This window comes from Papio anubis, chromosome 17 (assembly GCF_008728515.1).
Source record: "Papio anubis isolate 15944 chromosome 17, Panubis1.0, whole genome shotgun sequence".
Classification (NCBI taxonomy): domain Eukaryota; kingdom Metazoa; phylum Chordata; class Mammalia; order Primates; family Cercopithecidae; genus Papio; species Papio anubis.
The window spans coordinates 66,326,310-66,350,586 of record NC_044992.1 but is presented as its reverse complement, the minus strand read 5'-3'; the positions used below and the strand labels follow the sequence as shown (position 1 = coordinate 66,350,586).

Genomic DNA, 24,277 nt, shown 5'->3' with positions numbered 1-24,277 from the left:
AAAGAACGCTCACAAGCCAAGCGTGGCCTGTTTGGAGAGAAATCTGTCAGGCTAAGTGTGTGTTTACTTTGGGACCCAGCAATCCTGCTCAGGCAGGCAGAGCCCAGGAAAACTCTCATGCAGGCTCACAGAGGCCGGGCTAGAGCATGCTCAGTGCTGTGCTGTTTGGGAAGCAGGTTGCTGGGGGCAGCCCAGGTGTGCAACATGGGGGAGGAGCTGACAAGTAAACCTGGCACCTCCTGTAGTGTACAAGCTCCAGTTCTGGTCAACAAACTCTGTGGCCCCATGGCAACATGGAGGGGGCTTAAAAACCCAGTGCTGAGGCCTGGCACAGTGGCTCACACCTGTTATCCCAGCACTTTGGGAGGCCGAGGCAGATTGAACACCTGAGGTCAGAAGTTCGAGACCAGACTGACTAATATGGTGAAACCTCATCTCTACTAAAATACAAAAATTGACTGGGCATAGTGGTGTGCACTTGTAGTCCCGGCTACTCAGGGGGCTGAGACAGGAGAATTGCTTGAATCTGGGAGGCGGAGGCTGCAGTGAACTGAGATCACACCATTGCACTCCAGCCTGGGTGACAGGGTGAGATTCTGTCTCAAAAAAAAAAAAAATTAATTAAAAAAATAAAAATAATCCAGTACTGAGTGAAAAAGCTAAAGCCAGAATGAGATCGACGGCATAAAGCCAGTTATGTAAATTCTTTTTGCCCAGGCTGAAACGCAGTGGTGTAATCATAGCACACTGCATCCTCAAACTCCTGGGTCTAGGCAATCCTCCTGCCTCAGCCTCCTGAGTAGCTGGGACCATGGGCGTGTGCCACCATGCCTGTCTAAGTTTTAAATTTTTTTGTAGAGATCGGGTCTCACTATGCTGCCCAGGCTGGTCTTGAACTCCCGGCATCAAGGGATCCTCCCACCTCAGCCTCTGTGAGCCACTGTGCCCAGTCAGTTATGTAAACTTACACACACTCCTACAAAGCCAGCATGTACACCTGACAATCACACAAGCGTACGGATGTGCACTTATAAGCATTAGAATGGTTGCCTTTGGGGTAGGGGAGTGGAAATGAGAAATGAGATAGAAAGGTCTAAATAGAGAAATGATATGGGACAGGACTTTGCATGGACTCATTAACTCAACCTGTGGTGCCCTACACAAAGCAACAGTGGAGGCAGATTCACCCGGAAAATAATGTTGGGGCGGGCTTAAGACAGAATGATGCAACCCAGGTACTGTGCCGCACAGAGGCAGCGCATCGACTCTGCCAGAGCCGGCTTCGCGGGGAAGCTTTACCGGCATCTTGAAGGATATGTAGAGGCTTCAGGTACCAAGGAAGGTGGGTGGGAGACTGGAAGGGCTTTGACCAAACATCATATATGCAGGCGTGGTGGCTCGAGGGAGCAGCTGCTATTTGGGAAATCAGAAATACTGTGCTTTGGAATGGCTAGAGCAAAAGTGTGAGCCGGGAGGATGGAGGAGACTGGGTCCTGCAGGGCTGTGTGAATCATGCTGGAGTCTGGACTTGATCACAGCTAAGAGGAGACAGTGAAGATTTTATAGCAGGAAGCCACTGAATCATGTTTCAAAGCTTCCTTATTTTCTTTCAGCCGTACCACCAACTTCTGCAATCTCCCCACACGAGTGCCTGGATTTCAGACATGGCTGAGGGCATCATCTCTCTTAGTTTCTGTTTCTCTGGCAGTTGCTTCTTAAAGCTTGCTTGTGTTTTTTCAAGAGCTACCCTGGACTTGGGAAAATTCTCTCCTTAGTCATCACGTTCTCAAAGATTTCACTCACGTTATTCTTCATCTCTAATGTTTTAGTCAAATCCCACGTATTTCTCTCATTTTTGATTGTTTCTCAAGAGGGTTTTTTTGTTTGTTTGTTTTTTGTTTTTTCCTTTTCTTTTGGTAGAGTCTCACTGTGTCTTCCAGGCTGGAGTGCAGTGGCACGATCTCAGCTCACTGAAACCTCCATTTCCTGGATTCCAGCGATCCTCCTGCCTCAGCCTCCCAAGTAGCTGGGATGACAGGTGCCTGCCACCATGCCAGGCTGATTTTTGTATTTTTAGTAGAGATGGGGTTTTGCCGTGTTGACCAGGCTGGTCTCGAACTCCTGATCCCAAGCGACCTGCCCACTTTGGCCTCCCAAAGTGGAGGGATTATAGGTGTGAGCCACTGCACCTAGCCCAATAGTTACATAGTTTCTTTTTGTTGGATAATTAGGGTCTTTTACATTTTTCACTACTATATGTTCACATTTTCATTTTTTTTTTTCTTAGAATAGAATATGAAAAGTGGAATTACTGGGCGAAGAGAAAGGCCATTTTTAGAGTTCTTCTAACTTGCTGCTAAGTTGCTTTGCAGAATTAGAACACTACGTCACCTACAGACAGCATACGGATTCCACCAGGCTGTTGCCTGCCTTTGCTGAGCATTACCTTAGAAAACCTCTTGGCTAATCTGGGAAAATTTATAATTTTATTGTTTTAGTATATCCATGTGCTTGATTTTCAGTGAGATTAAGTGCCTTTTCTTCTGAATGTCAGTCATCTGTATTTCTTCTGTTGAGAATTGTGGGTTGATGGTGTTTGCCAATTTTTCTCTTAGTTTGAGTATTTTTCATTTTGATCTGTATAAGCTCTTGATGTTTTTGATAATTTTGTTTCAGTTTTTTCAGTTTTGTTGTCTTTTTTTTTTACACCCGAATAATTTTAGTTTGTTGTAATTAACTCCATCTTTGTGCTTGGATTTCAAGTTCTGTGAGCACCACAATGATGTCCCTGTGACATCCGCCCGTCAACCAGGACAGGTTTTCCAGAAGATCTGCCCACTCACCTCTCAGCATACTGGAGGATTTTGATTAAAAAACACTCCCCTTTTTCTCCAGCCCTCTCCAGCTGTTGTTTCTTTTCTCTCCACTTTCCTTCTCAGAGCTTCTTGTAAAGAAATATCTGTACTTTCTCTTTCTTTCTTTTCTTTCTTTCTTTCTTCCTTCCTTCCTTTTCTTCCTTCCTTCCTTCCTTCCTTCCTTCCTTCCTTCCTTCCTTCCTTCCTTCTTTCTTCTTTCTTTTTTAATGTAGGGTTTCACTCTCTCACCCAGACTGGAGTAAAGTGGTGTGATCTTGGCTCACTGCAACCTCCACCTCCCAGGCTCGAGTGATTCTCCTCCTCAGTCTCCTGAGTAGTTGAGATTACAGGCGTGCACCACTACCACCTGGGCAATTTTTGTATTTTTAGTAGAGACGGGGTTTCACCATGTTGGCCAGGCTGGTCTCGAACTCCTGACCTCAAAGGATCCATCTGTCTTGGCCTCCCAAAGTGCTGGGATTCCAGGCATGAGCCACCGCGCCCAGCCAGTGTCTGCATTTTCTGACTCTGTTTCATCTGTCATATACTCTGCAGTCACGCCCACCTGTCTTCTCTGCTCACCACTCTACAGACATGCCCTTGACAAGGGAACCAACAACCTTACCGTCAGTCAAATCCAAATGCATCTTCTCTTTCTGCATCTTACTTGACCTCAGCAGCCTTTGACTCAGCTGAGCACTTCATCCTCCCTTCTTTCTCCTTTCTTTGCTTTCAGATTACCTCAGTCAGCTCAGGCTGCTGTAACAGAGATACGGTAAATTGGGTGGCTCATGCAAAATAAATTCATTTCTCCCAGTTCTGGTGGCTGGAAGTTCAAGATCAAGATGCTGGCTCAATCAGTTCCTGGTAAGGGCTGTCTTCCTGGCTTATAGATGACTGCCTTCTTTCTTTATCTATCTACACATGGTAGAGAAAGGGAGAGAGAAAGCAAGCTCTCTTGTATCTCTTCTATGATTCTATGATTTTTTTTTTAATTAAAAAAAAATTAAGAGACAGACTTCACTATGCTGCCCAGGCTGGAGTGTGGTGATTATTAACAGGTACTATCATAGTACACCGCAGCCTCGAACACCTGGCCTCTAGTGATCCTCCCTGCTCAGTCTCCTAAGTAGCTGAGACTACAGGCTTGCACCACTGTACCTGGCTTGTGTCTCTTCTTATAAGGGCACTAATTTTATTCATGTAAGCCCCACCCTTATGGCCTAATCATATCCCAAACGCCCCAACTCCAAATACCACCACCTTGGGGATTAGGGTTTCAACGTATGACCCTGGAGGGACATAAGCATTCAGTCTACAGCCCAGACTCTCCTGGTTTCCTCCTGCATCACTAGGTGCTCCCAATTTCACTCTCCTATTACTACCCTTCCCCTCCTCCTCCTCCCATCCCTCCTCCCCCTCCCCCTGGCCCTCCCCCTCCCCCTCCCCTCCCCCTCCCCTTCTTCTTCTTCTTCTTCTTTTTTTTTTTTTTTTTGAGACGGAGTCTGGCTCTGTCGTCCAGGCTGGAGTGCAGTGGCCGAATCTCAGCTCACTGCAAGCTCTGCCTCCCGGGTTTACGCCATTCTCCTGCCTCAGCCTCCCGAGTAGCTGGGACTACAGGCGCCCGCCACCTCGCCCGGATAGTTTTTGTATTTTTTAGTAGAGACGGGGTTTCACCGTGTTAGACAGGATGGTCTCGATCTCCTGACCTCGTGATTCGCCCGTCTCGGCCTCCCAAAGTGCTGGGATTACAGGCTTGAGCCACCGCGCCCGGCTTCTTCTCCTTCTCCTTCTCCTCCTTCTTTCTTCTTCTTCTTCTTTCTTCTCCTTCTCCTTCTCCTTCTTCTTCCTCTTTCTTCCTCTTCCTCTTCCTCTCCTTCTTCCTCTCCTTCTTCCTCTCCTTCTTCCTCTCCTTCTCCTTCTCCTTCTTCTTCTTCTCCTCCTCCTCCTCCTCCTCTTCTTCTTCCTCATCCTCTTCCTCTTCCTCTCCTCCTCCTTCTTCTTCCCTTCTTCTTCAACAGAGTCTCACTCTGTCGCCCAGGCTGGAGTACAGTGGTGTGATCTTGGCTCACTGCAACCTTGGCCTCCCAAGTGCAAGCACTTTTCCTGCTTCAGCCTCCCTAGTAGCTGGGATTGGCACACAGGCGTGTGCCACCACCAGGCTAATTTTTGTATTTTTAGTAGAGATGGGGTTTCACCATGTTGGCCAGGCTGATCTCGAACTCCTAACCTCAGGTGATCTGCCTGCCTCAGCCTCCCAAAGTGCTGGGATTACAGGCAGAAGTCACCGTGCCTGGCCTTGCCTCCTCTTCTTTTGCATCTGGTGCACTCTTCTGAATGCCAGCGCAGTCTTATTCTGAGCATCACCTTCTCAGAGTCTTTTCAGACCGTCCTGGGTGGTTCTTGGTCTATGACTCTGTTTAATTCTCTCGGAGCAACCATCATGACCTCTTGTGCCTTGTTTCTGCATTAATTTACTACAAGCAGCTGGGTAGTGGGAGATAAGGGCACAGATCCTGGAGCCAGGCAACCTGGGCCCTCCAATCCTAGCTTCATATGAATGCAATCATATAGCGCCTCACCACTAATGGGTCATAAGGCCTTCAGCAGGTTGATTGGCCTCTCTGTGCCTCAGTTTCCCCCTGAAACTGGGGATAATAGAAGTTCTACCTCACAGGGTTGTTTAGAGGATTAGAATTGCATGAGTATGTGTTTAAAAATTAACTGCTAAGAAGGTTCCTGAAGGGTGCAGCCTCCTCCAGCTTATGTCTTTGAGAAACAGGATACTTTTCCCATTCTTGGCAGAAATATACTCTAAGTCTTTATAAATTGATTAATTTAGGAGCATCTTTTCTATATACATTAATATGGCACATCGCTGCCCTCTTTATGAACTTCTCCCTTTTATAATTCTCTACTATTCTAATTATATCAGAAGTAACCTTAAAGCTGGTAAGAATCGTCTTTTAACTTGCTCACTTCGCTTTTCTATGGAGGAGGGAATTTCCTGAGCTCTGTGCAGTTCCAGGGGCAGCAGCTTTAGTGACAGCCTGAAGAGCAGGAGGTGAAAGCTCTGGGCTGGGGCAGTCTGGGGAGTTAAGGAAGAAAAGCACGTTGCTGTTGTTGTTCTAGTAGTTGTTGGAGAGGTCAGCGAGAGAGAAGGGTTAGATGTCCATCATGTTGAGTTTGAGGTGTCGGTGGAGTCAGGGTGGAGGTAGGATTAAAGCTGGGACAGGGAATGGAATTGTCCTGTAGGAAATCCCATGTGTGGCTGGAGGAGCTGGTAAGAGCTTCTGCTTAGGGGGCCAGGGGAGGTCCTTAGGGGAAAGCTACCTGCTTCTTCTGGGAACCTGTGGGGCTGCACCAAGTGGAAGGCAGGAGAGTGCCAACTTGTCAGGCTGCCAAATGAGGCAGATGGGGCCAGGCGAGAGCATCTGTATCTTCACCAGGGCTAAGCTAGACTCTACCTGGACCCTCCCTCTGGCCTAAGATCACTCTCTAGGTTGTCTCTGCCCTGGTAAATCCTCATGCCACCTAAAGTAGCTTCTATAACCCTCAAGGAGACTAGCCCAAGAGTGCTCTGCTTTCAGGATTCTGCTTCCAATTACCAGTGGGAAAGACTGCTAGTTGCAAGTGGGGAGGGGTCCATCGTCAACGCCAGAGGATGGCAAACTCTTTTTGCCAGGGCCAGCTATTACAGATTTTAGGTTTTGTGGGCTCTGTGGTCTCTGTCACAACTAGTCAACTTGGAATTGTTCCTATAAATTTTATAAAATTAATCAGGGAAGAAGGGAAGGAGAGAAATGAAAATAAATCAAGCTTGCAGCACATTTGGCATTAATCATGAGGTCAGCCTGCTCTCTTACCTGCTTCCTCATATTTGCTGCCTATTCCCCCAGAATCACACACGCCCTGTTTTAAGACTATAGTTCCCCTTAATTGCACCATAGGTAACATCTTAAGCATTGTGAGACATTAAGTTTTCCATTTGAGATATTCTTATCAGGTCTTGCATACCAGTGAAACTACTGATGCCAGCTGGTCTGGAGAAACCCAAGAGAAGCTGATTCACCAAAGAAGGCTGTTTCCAGATCATGATGATTTCATCCATCCTACCTTGACCAATAATGATCCTAATTTTCCAGTTACTTGCCCTCCACCATCCCCTTAAAAGCCCCAGCCCAGAACTTCTCAGGGAGATGGATTTGAGGGTCCCTCCCATCTCCTTGCTTGGTTACCCTGTGACCATTAAACTCTTTCTTTGCTGCAAACCCTGCTGTCTTGGTGTATTGGTTTGTTCCAGTGCAGCAGGCATATGAACTTGTTGGTCCTGTAACAAACTCTGCTGTTGTAGCTTGAAAACTGCCATAGATAATACATAAATGAACATGTGTAGCTGTATTCCAGTAAAACTTATTTGTGCACACTGAAATTTTAGTTTCAGACAATTTTCATGTGTCGTGAATTTAAAAAAAAAATTTCCCACCATTACCAATGTGGAAATGATCATTAGCTCAAGGGGTGTACAAAACCACAAGGTGAACTGGAGGTGTGGTTTTGGTTTGTGTTCATCTCTTCCATGGCCCTACAAGTCTCATCATTTGCCAACCTGTTTTATATTGACGTCTTTGTCTAACACTCCCACAGGATGGGAAGTTGTGACTTTGGATCTCACACCCCTATGTAGTGCAACTTAGGTGCTTGTTCTCATGGAAGGCTCTAACTCCTTACAACTATAGGAAGCTGAGATGCCTTGATGCTCCCATGAGCCCATCAGTGGGGTTTCCCCTCACCCTGTTCCCTGAGCGTAATGACCCTTCATGGATCCTAGCTTTTGGCAGGGGACTCTGCTCCCGCTTCCTGTCTTGTATAGACCTGAGACATTGTCTTCTGCCCCTGAGTGGCTATTTAAACAGCAGCCCCTTTCCTCCGAAGGCCCAAATTCATTTTGACTGGTCCCCATTAGCCTCTTGGTATCGGATCCTGCTCATAGACCTGGCTTTTAGCTCCCTTTACATTTCTAATACCTGGAATTTCCTTTTATTGGATTTGACTTCAGTTTGGCACCAGATGATAGCTTCTATATTGACTCTGTCTTACCAGGTAGTCTGGAGTTTGGATTTTCTAATTGGATTATAGTGATATGTGCCTATATTAGACATGGTGAGTTTATATTTTTTCAACCATCAGCACATGCCTTTGCTTATTCCCATTTCTTTTATTTTATAAACAACTCTAGAGATAAGATTTTTTTTAAAGGAACCAGAAGAAAACATTATAAAAGCAGAACCAAGAAGGCTGAAGATTTGTTTGATCCTCTTGGTGGAGAGAACTGAAGCCTCCAACTGTTGTCTCTGCTGAATAAATGGCACGAGGGTTGCTGTGGTTTGAATGTTCCCTCGGAAACTCGTGTTGAAACTTAACTGTCAATGTAATGGTATTGGGATGTGAAGTCTTTAAGAGGTGATTAGGTCTTGAGAGCTCAGTCCTCATGAGTGGATTAATGCTGTTATCTCCAGAGTGGGTTAGTTATTGTGAGAGTGGTTTCCTCATAGGGTGAGTTCAGCCCCCTTTTTCTCTCTGTCTAGCAGGCTTGCCTGCTGTCTTGTCTTCTGCCATGGTATGACCTTTGTCAGATGCCACTACCATACTCTTGGACTTCTCATCTTCAGAAAGCTGGGAAGGTGAACAAATTTGTTCTTTTTATTATTGTTATTTGAGACAGAGTCTCTCTCTGTCGCCCAGGTTGGAATGCAGTGGCGTCTGCAATCTTTGTCTCCTGGGTTCAAGCAATTCTCCCACCTCAGCCTCCTGAGTGGCTGGGACTACAGGCTCATGCCACCATGCCGGGCTAATTTCTGTATTTTTATTAGAGATGGGGTTTTGCTATGTTGGCCAGGCTGGTCTCAAACTCCTGACCTCAAGTGATCCACCTGTCTCGGCCTCCCAAAGTGCTAGGATTACAGGCATGAGCCACTGCACCTGCGAACTTTCCTTCTTTATAAATTACTCAGCCTGTAGTATTCTGTTATACTAGAAGAAAATGGACTAAGACACAATGTTGTAGCTACTGTCAGCTCTGCTCATTCTGGGTCCATCAAGTGTGTGGCTCGTGTCACACATGGGACCAGGATCCTGGTGTTTTATTGTCCCATCCAGGGCTCTATTCTAGATATAATATTTCTTTCTTTCTTTTATTATTATTATTTTTTGGAGATGGAGTCTTGCTCTGTCGCCAGGCTGGAGTGCAATGGCGCGATCTTGGCTCATTGCAATCTCCACCTCCTGGGTTCAAGTGATTCTCCTGCCTCAGCCTCCCAAGTAGCTGGGATTACAGGCATGTGCCACCATGCCTGGCTATATAATATTTCATCAGATATAGTGGTACATAAAAGATAAGAATTTGTGCTCTTACAACAAAATTTGAAATATTAGATGATCCAGTAGAGTTCTAAAAGATAGTAAAGATTAGAGGCTGTGGGTATCAAGGATGGGTATCTCTGGGGGAAGAGAAGGAAATAAATTATAGTTTCAGATACCTGTCTTAAAGAAGAGTATCTTCTGATGTGCAAGTTGGATTAGAGAGAATGTACAGCTAGTGGAAGGACCAGATGAGAAGCTATTTCAATGGTCCAGGACTATTCTAAAGGTGTTTAATGTTAACTGAGCAGTTACTATGTTCCAGGTACTGTACCAAACACTTTACTTACATTAACTCATTTATTTCCCATGGCAACCCTACGAGAAAGAATCGTCCTGAGTTCTCTATTTTACAGATGAGGAGACTGAGGATGAGAGTGATATAGCAACATGCCCAAGGTCAGATGATTAATGAATGATGGAGATGAGATTTGAGTTTGTGTGACTTCAGAATCTGTGGTGTGGACCATGACCCACATACTGAACTAGGTTAGTAGTGTATAAGCAGGTGAAGCTTCCCTACAGGAAGTTAGAAAGTAGGATCTGGTGCCCAGGAGGGATATTGGGATATTGGGTTAGAGGAAGAGGTGTGAAGTCATCCGCATGGAGATAACGGTTGAGAAAGACATGGGGAGTGCTCACTACAGCTCCTTAAGCAGAGGGTGTTTTATGATTCAAAAGTAGGCAGCCATAGAGAAGGGAAGCTACTTAGATTGATAAAGTAATCCCAGATTGGAAGAAGAGTGAAAGAGGCAGGGAACAGAGTCTCCTCTGCTGGAGAGGTTTTGTAAACTGGGATTGACTTTCATGAAGTCCCGAGTCATGAAATCTCAGGGGGTGATGCAACCATTATATTCACATTACAGGAAGGTCAACAGATTTTCTTCTTTGTGCTTAGTCCATTCTCAGAAGCGTCTCTTGCCACCCTTCCCCTTCTGCTAAGTAAGGCTTAAAATTAGGAAGCATCCTTTAAAAGGCAAAAAAGGAAACAGATGAGAGAGAACACAAAGAAGACTTGGACAAGTAGAAAGTGGATGACCCAGGCTCTGTTACACATACTTGGATTCCAACTGGGACCTAGATTTGCTGAGGACGGCAGCCAGGGAGACAGGACCATGTGGCTGCTCCCAGCTCTACTCCTTCTCTGCTTCTCAGGTGAGTGGGGCTGTGGCTTTGGGGACTTGGTTTTGCAGAGGGCAGGACAGTAGGTAGAAGAGCTATCCTGGGTTTAAGCCAGAGGTAAAGTGTCCACAGAAAAGGGAAAGATACATCCATTCATTCACCTGTGCATCCTTCTGTACATTCAATCATTCATCCATGGATCCTACAAACACTTACTAAGCACCAGATATGTGCCAGGACTGTTCTGGGTGCTGTAATTAAGAGTAATTTCTGAATTGAGGGAATCAACTAACTACAATACAATGTGGAAGTTACTGTTGTAGAGACTTATTCATGTGGTGATGAGAGTATGCAACAGGGACCCCTCACTTTGCTCTTTGAAGGGTGGGAGATGTCACTGAGGCTTCACTGGAAGTTCATCCTGAAGGATGAATGAGTTGGCTGAGTGAGAAAGGAATATCTTATGGACAAGTGTGAGGATATTAAAGACCATGGAGAGTTCAAGAATTAACAATAGTTCTGTTTTGACAAAGCTTAGTGTAAAGGGGTTGGAATGGTTTGTGAGAAAGAATTAATGGGCCAGATGCAGTGGCTCACACTTGTAATCCCAGCACTTTGGGAGGCCAAGGCAGGTGGATCACCTGAGATCAGGAGTTCGAGAACAGCCTGGCCAACAAGGTGAAACCCTGTCTCTACTAAAAATACAAAAATTAGCTGGGTGTGGTGATGTACGCATGTAGTCCCAGCTACTTGGGAGGCTGAGGCAGGAGGGTCGCTTGAACCTGGGAGGCGGAGGTTGCAGTGAGCTGAGATTGCACCACTGCACTCCAGCCTGGGTGACACAGTGAGACCCTGTCTCAAAAAAAAAAAAAAAAAAGAATTAACCAAGTGTCTAAAATGCCATCCTCAACATCTACCTTAAATCCTTCCTGGAACAAGGTGTGGTGTAAACAAGTAAATGAAACTGTCCTGCAAAGGTTGGACTTTCAGAAGAGAAACTCTTATTAATAGACATTCAAAATGCAAAATGCAGGAAAACACATTTGTCTGTGGGGAAATAAGTTTAGGCTAAAAATTAGAGGACATTCTTCATGTTTGCAGAATGAATTTTATGGTTGATTTCCCTCATAAAACATAGAAACCTCCCAATGTAATGACAAGGTTCTTTCTACAAGGGTGAGTGAAAATGACAGAGATTTAAGGGAAGAAGACCAGGTAGATGACACTGACTCAAACTCCTGGGCTCAAGCAATCCTCCTCCCTTGACCTCCCAAAGTGATGGGATTACAGGCATGGGACACTACACTCAACCAATGTTTGCTCATTTTGTATTTGAATTTGCTTCCTTTTTCTTTGCCCTTTCCATCTCTCTTTCCACTCCTATCTCATTCCCCATCCTCAGGCTCACAAGTGACCTTCACAGGTCCCTCTGAAAATCTTATCTGGGAAAGAGAGATGGAAAGGGGCAATTCTAGCATGGAGGATAAATGACAAAGAGGAAGGAAGCAAATTCAAATACAAAATAAGCAAACATTGGTTGAGTGTGGTGGCTCACACCTGTAATCCCAGTGCTTTGAGAGGTCAAGGTAGGAGGAATGCTTGAGCCTAGGAGTCTGAGATCAGCCTGGGCAACATAGCAAGGCCCCGTCTCTACAAAATAGTAAAAAATAAAGAAAGAGCAAAACTAGAATTCTATTTATTATGCATTTTTATAGCCTACAAACACTTCCAAACAGATGATAGAATTTAACCCTCTGAGCAATTTTGTGACCTAGGCAGGGCAAATAGCATTGACTCCACTTTATAAGTAAGTTGATGATGGGATATCTGATGACATAAGAACTAAATAGACAAGCTGGAAATGAAGTCCAGATCTGTGTCCTCCACAGAGCTCTTTCCATTGGCCATAGAGGTGTCAAGAATAAGGCTAACCGAGTAATAGTCACGAAATAGCTGATCTCTCTGCAACATCATCTGGTCTTTCCATTCTGAACTGTTGCTGTCCAATATTTACTAGCTCCCATTAACCTCAAGCAACCAGCAAGCACATGTTTCAAAAAAGGCACAGACGCATTTTTATAATTCCATCAATCATTTCCAGGAACATGCTGGATTTCCTTGAGACCTGCTAATCTTGCATTCAGGTAACACTCTAGCAGGACAGAGAGGAAAGTATCTTGGAATTAGCATAACCTTCTTTTTCCTTAACTTCAGGTGCCCAGGATTAGATCATGGGTCATGGAACACTCTCTTATCACTGGTCCATTCAAGACCCTCTTTTATTTTAATTATATGTAACTTAAACATCTGTGAACTCACTGGCCAATCCGTGAACTAGAATGTTATCAACCACAAAGATCTCCCCACTCCTTCCCAATCCAATCCTGGTTCTTCTTTCAAACAACAGTAATTTGGTGTCATTTGCCAATACTTTGCATGAAAAGTTGCTTTCATTATATTTTTATATTAAGTAGAAAATTGGGCTAAGCAACTAGAAGCCACGATCTACATCTGAGGGTCTGTGATTTAATCAGCCACACCCCTCATCTCATCTTTTTTTTCCTCTTCTTCTTCTTCTTTTTTTTTTTTTTGAGAAGGAGTCTGGCTCTGTCACCCAGGCTGGAGTGCAGCGGGGTGATCTTGGCTCACTGCAACCTCCGCTGATCAGGTTCAAGCAATTCTCATGCCTCGGTCTCCTGAGTAGCTGGGATTACAGGCATGTGGCACCACACCTGGCTCAGTTTTGTATTTTTGGTAGAGACAAGGTTTCACCATATTGGCCAGGCTGGTCTCACCTCCAGTGATCTGCCTGCCTTGGACTTTATCTTTTTCTTTAAGCTCACCTATCCAGGCTCTCCCCTCTGCAAGTTGCCTTGCTTTACCTCCATTTTGGAGGTGGCTTTGCTTACTGGGCTTTAGATAATACCCTTATCCACACTCCTGTCGTGCCTCTGAAATATAAGTCTTTACGAGTGACTTCCACTTTTTTTTTTTTTGAGCTAGGGTCTTGCTTTGTTGCCAGGCTGGAGTGCAATGGCACGATCTTGGCTCACTGAAACCTCCGCCTCCCAGGTTCAAGCGATTCTCCTGCCTCAGACTCCTGAGTAGCTGGGACTACAGGTGCACACCACCATGCCTGGCTAATTTTTGCATTATTATTATTTTTTTAAATGGAGCCTCACTCTGTCACCCAGCCTAGAGTGCATGGCATGATCTAGGCTCACTGCAACCTCCGCCTCCCAGGTTCAAGTGATTCTCCCCTTCAGCCTCCCAAGTAGCTGGGATTACAGGCGCCTGCCAGTATGCCTGGCTAATTTTTGTATTTTTAATAGAGACAGCATTTTACCATGTTAGCCAGGCTGGTTTCAAACTCCTTACCTCTGGTGATCCGCCCACCTTGGCCTCCCAAAGTGCTGGGATTACAGGCTTGAGCCACTGCGCCCGGCCAATTTTTGTGTTTTTAGTAGAGAAGAGATTTCACCACGTTGGCCAGGATGGTCTCGATCTCTTGACCTTGTGATCCGCCCGCCTCAGCCTCCCAAAGTGCTGGGATTACAGGCGTGAGCCACAGCGCCCAGCCGTGACTTCCACATTTTAAGAACCATCTTTTGTCTTTTCAGAAGATTCATTTGCATTGGTTTCATTTCAATGAGAAGGTTGCCTACTGGAGAGAATAGCCATCATGAATGCAGAAGGCCCTTTCTTTTCTAGGGTGACCTTCCAGATTTGCTAGGTTTGGGGTTCCCCATAGCACTTTTAGGCTTTTCAGGATGAGATTCTGACTCTGCAAAGGGACTGCTATTTGCTTGACTTAGAATGGCTTGAAAAGTTGTAAAGTTTGTGAGCCAGAAAGACCCCTAAACCTGGAGGTTTACCTAACAGAGACCTGGGAAAGGAAACAGTTCAGTCCAGAGGAGCTAAAAGTAAGTGGCTCTGGGCGCTGGAAGGGACGAAATGGTCCCATGGTTTCCTCTCTCAGCTGTACTCTCCCCAGTGTGTGTGTGTGTGTGTGTGTGTGTGTGTTGTGTGTGTGTGTGTCTGTATGTGTGTGACTGAGAGGAAGGTGAAACATTTGCTTCCTAGCAGGGCTAAAAGAGTCCAGGTTGTAATCAGGAATGTGGAGGACAGATTCCAGAGGAGAAAGCCTCTTTCCAGAGGCCAGGGGCAGAAGGCCAGGGCAGTTCTTATGCAATTGAGGAATTAAAGACTTTTTGGGCTGGAAGGAACCTGGAAAGCTCTCTTGAGTCTGACTTCCCATCTGAAGCTGGCATCTTATTGATTGGGGTGGCAGGGATTCTAGGACACATTCAGCTCTGAAGGGGCTGGCTCTGATCCTGGCAGAAGAAGAACCCCAAGCTCTCCAGGAATGATCCCTTTCGGAAGCAGCACAAGCAGGCCTCGGTTCCACCACCAGACGCTTGGCTGTGACGAGCCCTTTGTACCCTGTCAAACTCCCATGTGGGAAATGCAGTCCTGAGCTCTGTCCAGAACCTGGAAGGAGGTGCTGCTGGGATGTGCCACCTCTAGGAGGGTGCTGGGGGCAGGTGGAAGGGAGGAGGTAAGGACCAGCTCTGTAATCTCAGGAGGGGTGTGCAGCTGTGGGCAACAGGTTCTTGGGGGAGAACGTAGGTGGGGAGCAGGGATTTGGGAATGGGAAGATTCCTGAAGGTACAGCATCCAGGGCAAGGAAGGTTCTTACGAGAATTAGGACAACAGAGAAATGGGAAGCGCTCAGAAGATGTGGGGTCAGGAGCAACTTTGCTGTGGTCAAGGGAGCACAGAGCGGGAGAACACAGGTTTGGAGCAGGGTTTGGGGTAGGGGCTGGGAAGGGGTCAGGGTGGGGGTGACAGGTGCTACTGAGTGTGGGAGGGACCAGGAGGGTGGGAAGAGATAGTGACAGTGAGATTGTCTCAGACCAAGCATGGCTGGTGGGGTGAGGAAGGTGTGCATGGTGGCGGCTCACACATCTGCCAAGGCATATGACAGACAGAGCCAGCTGGGGACAGAGTGGGGAGGAAAGGCAGGTGGTGGGAGGAGGGGAGAGAAATGAATGAAGCCAGAAGTCAGGGACTCCTCCGTCCTCAGTCACCTCGGATCTAGATGTAGTTAGCTCAGGAGCCCAGATGGTCGTAGGACTCGCAGATACCAGCGGTCGTTTCACACTTTCTGCTCATTCCAACAGCTTAAGCTTCCGTGGCCCCTGTGTGTGTTCATCCTCTTATTGCTAACTCAGGTTACTTTGGGGGATGCAAAGCTCAGCCTCGTGACTGTCTTTCTCTCCCCCTCTCTCACACCCATACACACGTGCACGTGCACATGCACTCAAGTTCAGTCAAAGCCTCTTGTAAGTTTGTCAGCACTCGCTCAAGATATTGGGGCCTCTGCTGAGCATCACATCCCATAATGCCTGAACTTCTGCCTACCTACAGCCTTTCTTTTCCCTTCTCTTTCCTTCCGTATCAACTTCTCGCACTTTGCCTCCCAGATTCTAAGCCCCACTTTCCCCCCAGGACCCAAAGCACCTCACTCGGTTACAGAGAGCAGCTTCCCTCTTTCCTCTGAATGCGTGGTGACCTCTGACACCCAAGACCTGGGGACTATTATCGGGGAGGCTGATCTTGTGTCCCAAATTCATGTAAAGAAGCTTATCAGGGCTTCCTTTGGACACAACCCCTCTTCCCAGGGTCATGTCGATTCTTCCCAGAGAGTGGTTAAGATCAGAGCAGGAGAGTTATTTTCCCTCCCACAAGAACACTCTGAGAGTGGAGGAAACCACACGTTGTGCTTTTAAAGAATAAGCCTGAGTTGCAGAAGACCCCAGAATACGTGGGTCTCACTCCGAAGGGAAGTGATCTTGTATATGACCAAATCTCATGCCTGGCAGAGGCTGCAGGGCCCGGGACAAGGCGGGACAGCTCCTCTCTGCTCCTACCTCCAGCTTTGGTTTCCAAGTGCTAGGGCCCCTGCGCTGTGACTTGGTGTCACTGCTCTCACAGGGGACAGGTTTCTTCTCTCACAGGGATTCTTTGGCTTAGGTCCTAAGCTCAGGTATTCCTCCAGGTCCCCATCCCAGGAAACACCCAGGTCTCCCTGGCAACCTTCCCCTCAAGCTTCAGACAGACGGCTGCTGATAGGGCCATCTGGATGGAGACCTGGGACTCGGGCTTGTGTTTTCCAGGCTGTTTGTCTCTGACGGGCCCCGACTCTGTGACTGGCACCGTGGGGGGCTCTCTGAGAGTGTGGTGTCAGTATGAGAGCACGTACAAGGGATATAACAAATACTGGTGCCGAGGACAGTATGACACATCATGTGAGAGCATTGTGGAGACCAAGGGAGAAGAGAAGGTGGAGAGGAATGGCCACGTGTCCATCAGAGACCATCCGGAGGCTCTTGCCTTCACTGTGACCATGCAGAACCTCAATGAAGATGATGCTGGATCTTACTGGTGCAAAATTCAGACAGTGTGGATCCTGGATTCATGGTCACGTGATCCCTCGGCCCTGGTTAGGGTGTATGTTTCCCCAGGTAAGAGCTCCCCTCACTTTGGCAGCAGGGCTTTAGGGTGTGACAGGACAAGGGAACAAGGGTGGGTGGCATACTGAAGTGTGCCTCCAAGTCTTGTCTTGTCCTCAGTCACAGTGGTGTTGGGAGGAGCCCATAGCATGGGCACGGAGAGAGGCGGCTGATCCTTCAGCCTTAGGTGGACTGGGGGGTGCACAGCTCAGGTGCTGTCACTCCCATGGGGCCCGGGCCTCACCCCATTACCCAGCATGGAGGAAGCCCCTCCATGCTGAGCCAAAGCTGTTTCCACCGTGCCCTTTGGGAAGCCTGTACCAAAGAAGAAACACTCCTGTACATTTGCAGCCTCCTCACAGAACATCCCCCTACCACGCTGTTTTGAAATATGTCTTGCTTAGGAAGACCTTCCTGTTTAGTAGCTTCTTGAGTGGAAGCTACTCTTTCTCTTACTCCCCATATGCTAGAGGGCTGTGGAGCCATGCCTCAATTCTTCCTGCCCCCATCACAACTTCTGCCCTGTGACTTTCCACCTGCTTCCTTTAAATGTTGTGCCAGATGGCCACACACACCTTCTATCTGTGCTCGACAAGGCTGTCCATCAGCTTCCAGGCTGCTCCCCCTCATTCAGCGGGGACCTGCCAGTGCCTCCACTTCAACCTCTGCCATTATCTTGGCAGGTTTTAATGAATAACTTGGCAATCTTGCCTTGGGTTCCTTAACATTCTCAACCTTGGTGTCCTTTATTTTCCACTCTCTTCAGAATCACACCCCAAGGAAACATCTCAGAGCTTGTCATCACCCAACCTGGTTGCTGCTCAGAGTCTTACACTCATACATTCTATTTTTTGACAACTTTTCATCGATCAGCTCTCCCCCATCCTCATGCCACTGCCCCTATTCTCAACCTTGTAGTGACCTTCTGTCTTCTGATCCTTCCCTCTATTTTCCCCAATTTATTGTCCCAGTCACTCCTGTTCTGACCTCACTTCCTTCCTAGGCCACTTTGAGCCCCTGAAATATATCACATTTTCTTTTTTTCTCTCCTTTTTGAGACATGGCCTCACTCTGTTGCCCAGGCTGGAATGCCATGGAGTGATCTCGGCTCACTGCAACCTCCGCCTCCTGGGCTCAAGTGATCCTCCCAGCCTGAGTAGCTGGGACTACAGGTGTGCACTACCATGCCTGGCTAATTTTGTGATTTTTAGTAGAGACAGGGTCTTGCCTCGTTGCCTAGACATGTCTCAGACTCCTGGCCTCAAGCCATCCACCTGCCTCGGCCTCCCAAAGTGCTGGGACTATAGGCGTGAGATCATGACCAACCTGACATTTTCTTCTCTTAGTAGCACCCATAACTCCTATATTGTATTTCCTTATCAACCTAACAAAACCCTCATCCCTGGATCAATCCTAAAATTAAGGCCACTAACCATCCCAGTTTGCCCACGACTAAGGGGTTTCCTGAATGTGGGATTTTCAGTGCTAAGGCTAGAAAAGTCCTGGGAAAGTTGGCCACCCTGTCTAAAATCCACCTGCTCTAGCGCTGCTGGGGGAAACAAAGTAAGAAAATGGTGCCTGTGGCTGCCAGTAGAAGTTCAGAGTTTCCAACGTTACCTCCTGTACATCTACCTTCCTGAGAACACACAGGACATCAGTTTCTCTCCTTCCCCACTTGCAAACTTCCATGCAATCTACATTCATTCTTCCCCCTTCCCTTTCAGGTTGAGGACAGGCTTCCCCATCCTGTCCAAGGGTGATCCTCCTGGGGCTGGCTCCTTGTCCTGTGGTTCTCTGCCTCCCCATCCCTCTTCAACCAAATTTCCCTGCCCCCTGCCCCTTAGCCATCCACACCATCTCCTGTCCTCAGACTCAGACTCTATCACCACGCTCACGTCTCTCACTTTCCAAAAGCAACCCATGGTCCGGCATTTGCCTCTGCTAGGTGCTGCCCATGTTTCCCTCCTTCCTGCTGGCCTGGGAGTGGATCAAGCTCCTCCCCTGTGCTCCTGTTGCACCTGCTGGGGCTCCTTCCCAGGGCTGCTTCCGGCTGAAGTGAGTCCATCTGTTTATGTGTCTCTGCCCCTCCAACGGGGTGGGGCTCAGGTCACATCCATCAGCGAATCTCCAGCAACAGAGCGGTCGAAGGCTGCTTATCGGATCACACCAAGCCTATGTCGGGCCCTTGGTGAAGGGCTGAGCCTCCAGGACAACTGCTTTAGGGAGATCATGAGCTGGGGGTCCAGTGGCAATGAGGGAGTAGACTATGTCAATAGTCTGGTGGTCACCTGAAGTCCCCAGGAGGAGCCGAGTGACAACCTATCCCCTCTCTAGGGGCGGCCTACAGTGGCCTTTCCACATGGGCTGGGCACGGTGGCTCACGCTTGTAATCCCAGCAATTTGGGAGGCCAAGGCAGGCAGATCACCTGAGGTCAGGAGTTGGAGACCAGCCTGATCAACATGGAGAAACCCCGTCTCTACTAAAAACACAAAATTAGCCAAGTGTGGTGGCATATGCCTGTAATCCCAGCTACTTGGGAGGCTGAGGCAGGAGAATCTCTTGAACCCGGGAGGCAGAGGTTGCAGTGAGCTGAGATCGCGCCATTACACTCCAGCCTGGGCAACAAGAGTGAAACTCTTGCAGCCCACAGACATCAACAAAAAAAAAAAAAAAAAGAGCGTCCACCTGAAGGGTGCTCGGGGCCCCCCTCTCATGGTCTCTACAAGGCTTCTTGGGCCACAGGCTGAACCATCTTCCTTTAGACTCCTCCTACCCCTCCTCCTCCTGGAACTCCACATCAGGCTGCAGAAGCCCAGGCAGAGCGGGATGAAGGCAGAGTGGGCAGAGTGGTAAGAGTCTTTCTCTGAGATGCGGAGAAAGACCTGGCACTTATTGGAGGGAACTCTCATGGCTGGTTCTGGTAAGGGCTCCTTTTGTCCCTGGGGGGTTTCACCCAGGAGGTGTCCTGGATCTGGCTTCAGAGGTCTCTCCAGCCTCTTCTGTGAGTAGGTGATTCTGTGTGACTTCCTTACTGGTGCTTCTTGCATGGCTGGGAGCCCAGGCACGGCCCGATGCATCATTTTCATCTCTAACAGCAACCAAAACCCCAAGAACGACCACACGTCCAGCCACAACTCCCATCTTCCTGGTGGTGAACCCTGGGCGAAACCTCAGCACCGGGGAGGTGTTGACCAAAAATTCAGGGTAAGCGCCTAGGGCCTGGAGGCCATGGAGGGAGCAGCTCTGGGGTGGAAGCCGGTGGTGGTGGCACACCATGACCTGAGATCATCACTGGCTGCTGTTTCTCTCCATCTCTGGTCCTGATTCTCATACTCTCTGAGTCTGCATGTGGATGCTGAGTGAGAAATGTCACTTGTGCTGTGAACACCTTTCCCTACGGGGCAACTAGTGGGACTCAGGTCGAAGGTTGAGTTCAGGTGCATGTGCAGCCCTCATCCCCTCCCCATCCCTTTCTGTCTCCTTCCCCATCCAGCTCTGGACTTGGGGTCCCGGTTCTGTGGCCCCTTTCAAAGGTCTTTGCTCAGCTGGGGATTTTGCCACCAGGAGCTGTCTGTTGGGTCTGTGGGGAGATGGGCCTGCTTCAGGCTGTGGTTTGAGTCTGTTCTCCTTCCTCTCCCAAAGATACCCAGAAAGGGCTGTGATATTGCGGCCAGACCCTGAGGGGAGGGAACAAGGAGCTGGAGTGAAACAGTGAGAGTGGCGGCCAGGTGCGGTGGTTCACGCCTGCAATCCCAACACTTTGGGAGGCTGAGGAGGGCGGATCACTTGAGTCCAGGAGATTGAGGCCAGCCTGGGCAACATGGTGAAACGCAGTCTCTACTGAAAAACACAAAATTAGCCAGGTGTGGTGGTGCGCCTGTAGTCCCAGCTACTCAGGAGGCTGAGGTGGGAGAATCACTGGAGCCCAGGAAGTCAAGGCTGCAGTGAGCCATGATTGCGCCACTATACTCCAGCCTGGGTGACAGAGTGAGACCCTGTCTCAGAAAATAAAAAAAGCGAGAGTTGGGACTGGTTTTAAGAAGTCAGTTGATAAAGTGGAGGCTGCGAGTGGGACAGGGACAGAGAGGGTGCTGTGGAGTGTACTCCTGGAAGTGGGTCCTTCTTCTCTCTTCACTCCATCACCTCTCCTTGATGAGACCCCCCGGGCAGTCCTTGATGGAGGGACAAGGAGGGATGGGGGCCACAGAAGGGGCTGCCCTGGTGTAGGTCCTTTCCCCGGCTGCTCCTGGGTTATTTGGCCTCCAGAGTCAGAGCCCAGGAAGAGGTGAAGAGAGAAGGGTCCTGGGGGTTCTGCCGGGGAAATGACTCATTTTCACCGTGTCCCCCGCAGGTTCCGGCTCAGCAGCCTTCACTTCCTGCTCGTGGTCCTTCTGAAGCTGCCCCTGCTCCTGAGCATGCTGGGTGCTATCTTCTGGGTGAACAGGCCTCAGCGGGCTCCTGCTGGGAGATAGAGCCAGGCTGACCTGAAGCCCTGCAGAGCCCTGTCCCCAGGAGTGCCCTCCCTGTGCAGGGAGTCAACCTTTCAGACTGGATGCAAGAGACCTGTGGACTCTGGAGGGATTTATTGTTCCTGTGCCTCAAACGAGGGTCCTGGCTCTTAGAGGACACTCCTTTGGAGGCCTCAGTGTGGAGCCTGGGGGTCCTCCTTTCTCCTCCTCAGTTCCCTGCCTCCCTGCCCTCATGCCCACTTCCCAAGGGCAAGAATTCCCTGGAAGTTGGCCGGGCACCATAATGAGTGCCTGTAATCCCAGCTCAGGAGGCTGAGGCAGGGGGATCGCTTGAACCCAAGAGTTCCAGGCCAGCCTGGGCAACATAGAGAGACCCTGTCTCAAAGAGAGAGAGAGAGAGAGAGAGAGAGTAAAGGAGGGAGGAAGGAAGGGAAAAAATTTTCTGGAGGAGTCTGGCCCTTCATTCTTCTCCTTGGCATAAATGCTTCCCAGGCCAGTTTCCCCCAGGGCAATAACTACCTCCTTCCTGCAGATAGGAGGCTCCCTGAGGACACGTCCTCACAGTCCCAGCCTTTGGGCTCACAGGGCTCCATTCTTTCTCTGGGACAACCCCCAGGGAGCTTGGTCCCGGCAGAGCTTGCTCATGCAGTTACCCAGTGTCCTACATGCTCAGGGCTCCTCTCTTCTTCTGTCACCCCTTGGGTCTCCCTGGCTTTAAGGGGCTCCTTCTCTCCCTGTAACCAGGCAGTGTGTGGCTGGGCTCAGAACATCTCTGCCTGGGTGAGCCATGGATCAGCAGCTCCAGGTTAAAGTTCTGGGACAAGTTGAAACAGTAATGGGAGAAAGAACTGGTGGGTGCCCCTGATATTACTCCTGGAATTCCCCTACCTGGGGGTGTCCTGTGCACAGGGTCAACAGAGTCAGCTCTGTCCACTTTAGAAGTCTGGCTGAGACCACCTGTTAGCAATTAACCTTTTCCACAGGTGGAGCAGACATCGTTTTTCAAAGACAGGATGGAGGACGCAGAGGTGAAGGATACTTGTCCACACTTGAAGTGCACAGTGTCATCATCACTACTGGGGACCCCTGGTTCAGAAACGAGCTCAGTTGGTTTTTTGAATGTTTGTCAATTACTCCATCTCCCTAAAGTTTGTGGGGAGGACTCCCACAATCTGCCACAAGCAAGCATCACCATCTCCACTTGCTACCTGCATCTGGACCAGTGCTCTCCCTCTGCCCCCAGGCCCGACCTCATCCTCAGCTAGTGATGCCAGTGTCCAGAGCACATGGAGCGCCCCTATGACTGCCGAATGCTCAGGCAGAGCTGCCGTGCTCTGAACTTGATCTCTGGGGGGCTCCCAGCTCCATCATGCATGGTGACTCAGAGAAAGGTGGGGCTGGCCCAGGACTCGTGCTGAAAGAGAAATTCAATCTAACAAGGCCCATATTAATTATATTAACCCAGGAAATATCATGATGAGCAAGAAAGGAGCTTATGATTCATTTTATGAGAAGGATAAGCTCCCAAGTCATTACAGCATAGGAAGAACTCTAGAGCCACAGAAGATGCTTCCTGATGTCAGGAGGTTGGTGAGGAGAATATCATGTTAAATTGGCCAGGTCAGAGAAAGAAGGTGATATTCGTGTGTGATGTTGAAGGAGGTATAGGGTTCCAGTGGGGCAGGGATGGAGCAACAGAGAGAGAGAGAGGACAGAGAAACAGCGTAAGTGAAAGCAGAGAGGCAGGAAATAATCTTTGTAACAAGAGTCACTCATAGAAGACCTATCAGCAAATGGACTGTACTGTTCACATACAGATGCTCATGGGAGGATGTGTCTAAGATTCCAATGGAGTGAAGTTTTTCTGTGCCAGGCCAGATGGAACTAACCTGGAAGAACTCAGGTGGTGGCAGGTTCAGGAGGCTTAGGACTCAACTCTTACTTAAACTTTGATTAGCTACGGTGGGATGGATTTGAGCAGAACAAGATGGGATTGCAGATGTGTTTTAGGAGGACTTACCTAGCAGATGTAGCAAAATCTGAAAGGAAGAATCTGGGAGTCCAGAGTCTCAAGCCTGGAAAACCAGAGGAATGGGGCATCATTGACAGAAGTAGGAAAGTCAAGAGCAGGTTTGGTTGATGCAGAGCTTAGTTTTCTGTGTGTTTGGAATTATCTGGCAGAGAGGTCTAGCAGATAGCTAGAGATCTGGGTTAGCAGAGTGTGGAGCGCTGGAGAGGAATGTGTGTAGAAAGATTAATTGGAGGCCAGGAAAAAGTGAAAGCATGGAGGGAAGAGGTCAGAACCAAGGACAGAGCCCTCGGGGCACCTACATTTAAAGACAAAGGGTAGGAGGAAGAGACATTGAACAAGGAGCTGGAGCAGAAACAAACAGGTGGAAGATGAGAAGTCAAGAGCCATGAATGTTTCAAGGAGGAAAGCAGAGCTGGAGAGGTGGAGGAGGACCGCGATTGAGAGGCAGCTATTGAACTTATTCACAAGGTCACTAACGAAGTTCAGAAGAGCATATCAACAGAGCAATGTGAGCAGAAGCCAGAAGGGAAGAGTTAAGAAAGAGTAGACAGATGGCAGACAGCAGGTGCAGGAGAAAGAAACAGTGGCTTCTCCATGCTTTGAATTTTCCATTCTTCCTTACTCCCTTTTTTTCCTCTATTCTTCCATTCTTTTTTCCCTTTATTTACTCATTCATTCAATAAACTTTTATTGTGTGTCTATGGTGCATTGTTCTGGGCGTTACAGATAAGGACTTAAACTATGCAGAGTCCCTACTCCTTTAGAAGAGAAGATTAAGATGTAGACTAACAATAGCGATGCAGTGTGTTAGAATTTGTGTCAGGGGTCTGCACAGTGCTCTGCGCGGACACAGAAGTGAGGCA

At 48.3% G+C, this 24,277-nt stretch overlaps 1 protein-coding gene across 2 annotated transcripts; it reads left to right on the top strand.

Annotated features, from left to right (window-relative positions):
* Positions 1 to 892: 892 nt before the first annotated feature.
* CD300E (CD300e molecule) lies at positions 893 to 24,115 on the top strand. 2 transcript variants are annotated; one of them, XM_009191175.4, is made up of 5 exons: positions 1,243 to 1,330; positions 10,174 to 10,430; positions 16,577 to 16,924; positions 20,009 to 20,117; positions 21,265 to 24,115. In XM_009191175.4, exons 2-5 carry the CDS (start codon positions 10,268 to 10,270, stop codon positions 21,383 to 21,385), a joined length of 741 nt encoding a protein of 246 aa, XP_009189439.2. In that variant the 5' UTR covers positions 1,243 to 1,330; positions 10,174 to 10,267; the 3' UTR covers positions 21,386 to 24,115. The 2 variants fall into 2 exon arrangements, with proteins under 2 accessions (XP_017806428.2, XP_009189439.2); XM_017950939.3 differs by lacking the exon at positions 10,174 to 10,430 and having other exon boundaries at positions 893 to 1,330.
* Positions 24,116 to 24,277: the final 162 nt, after the last annotated feature.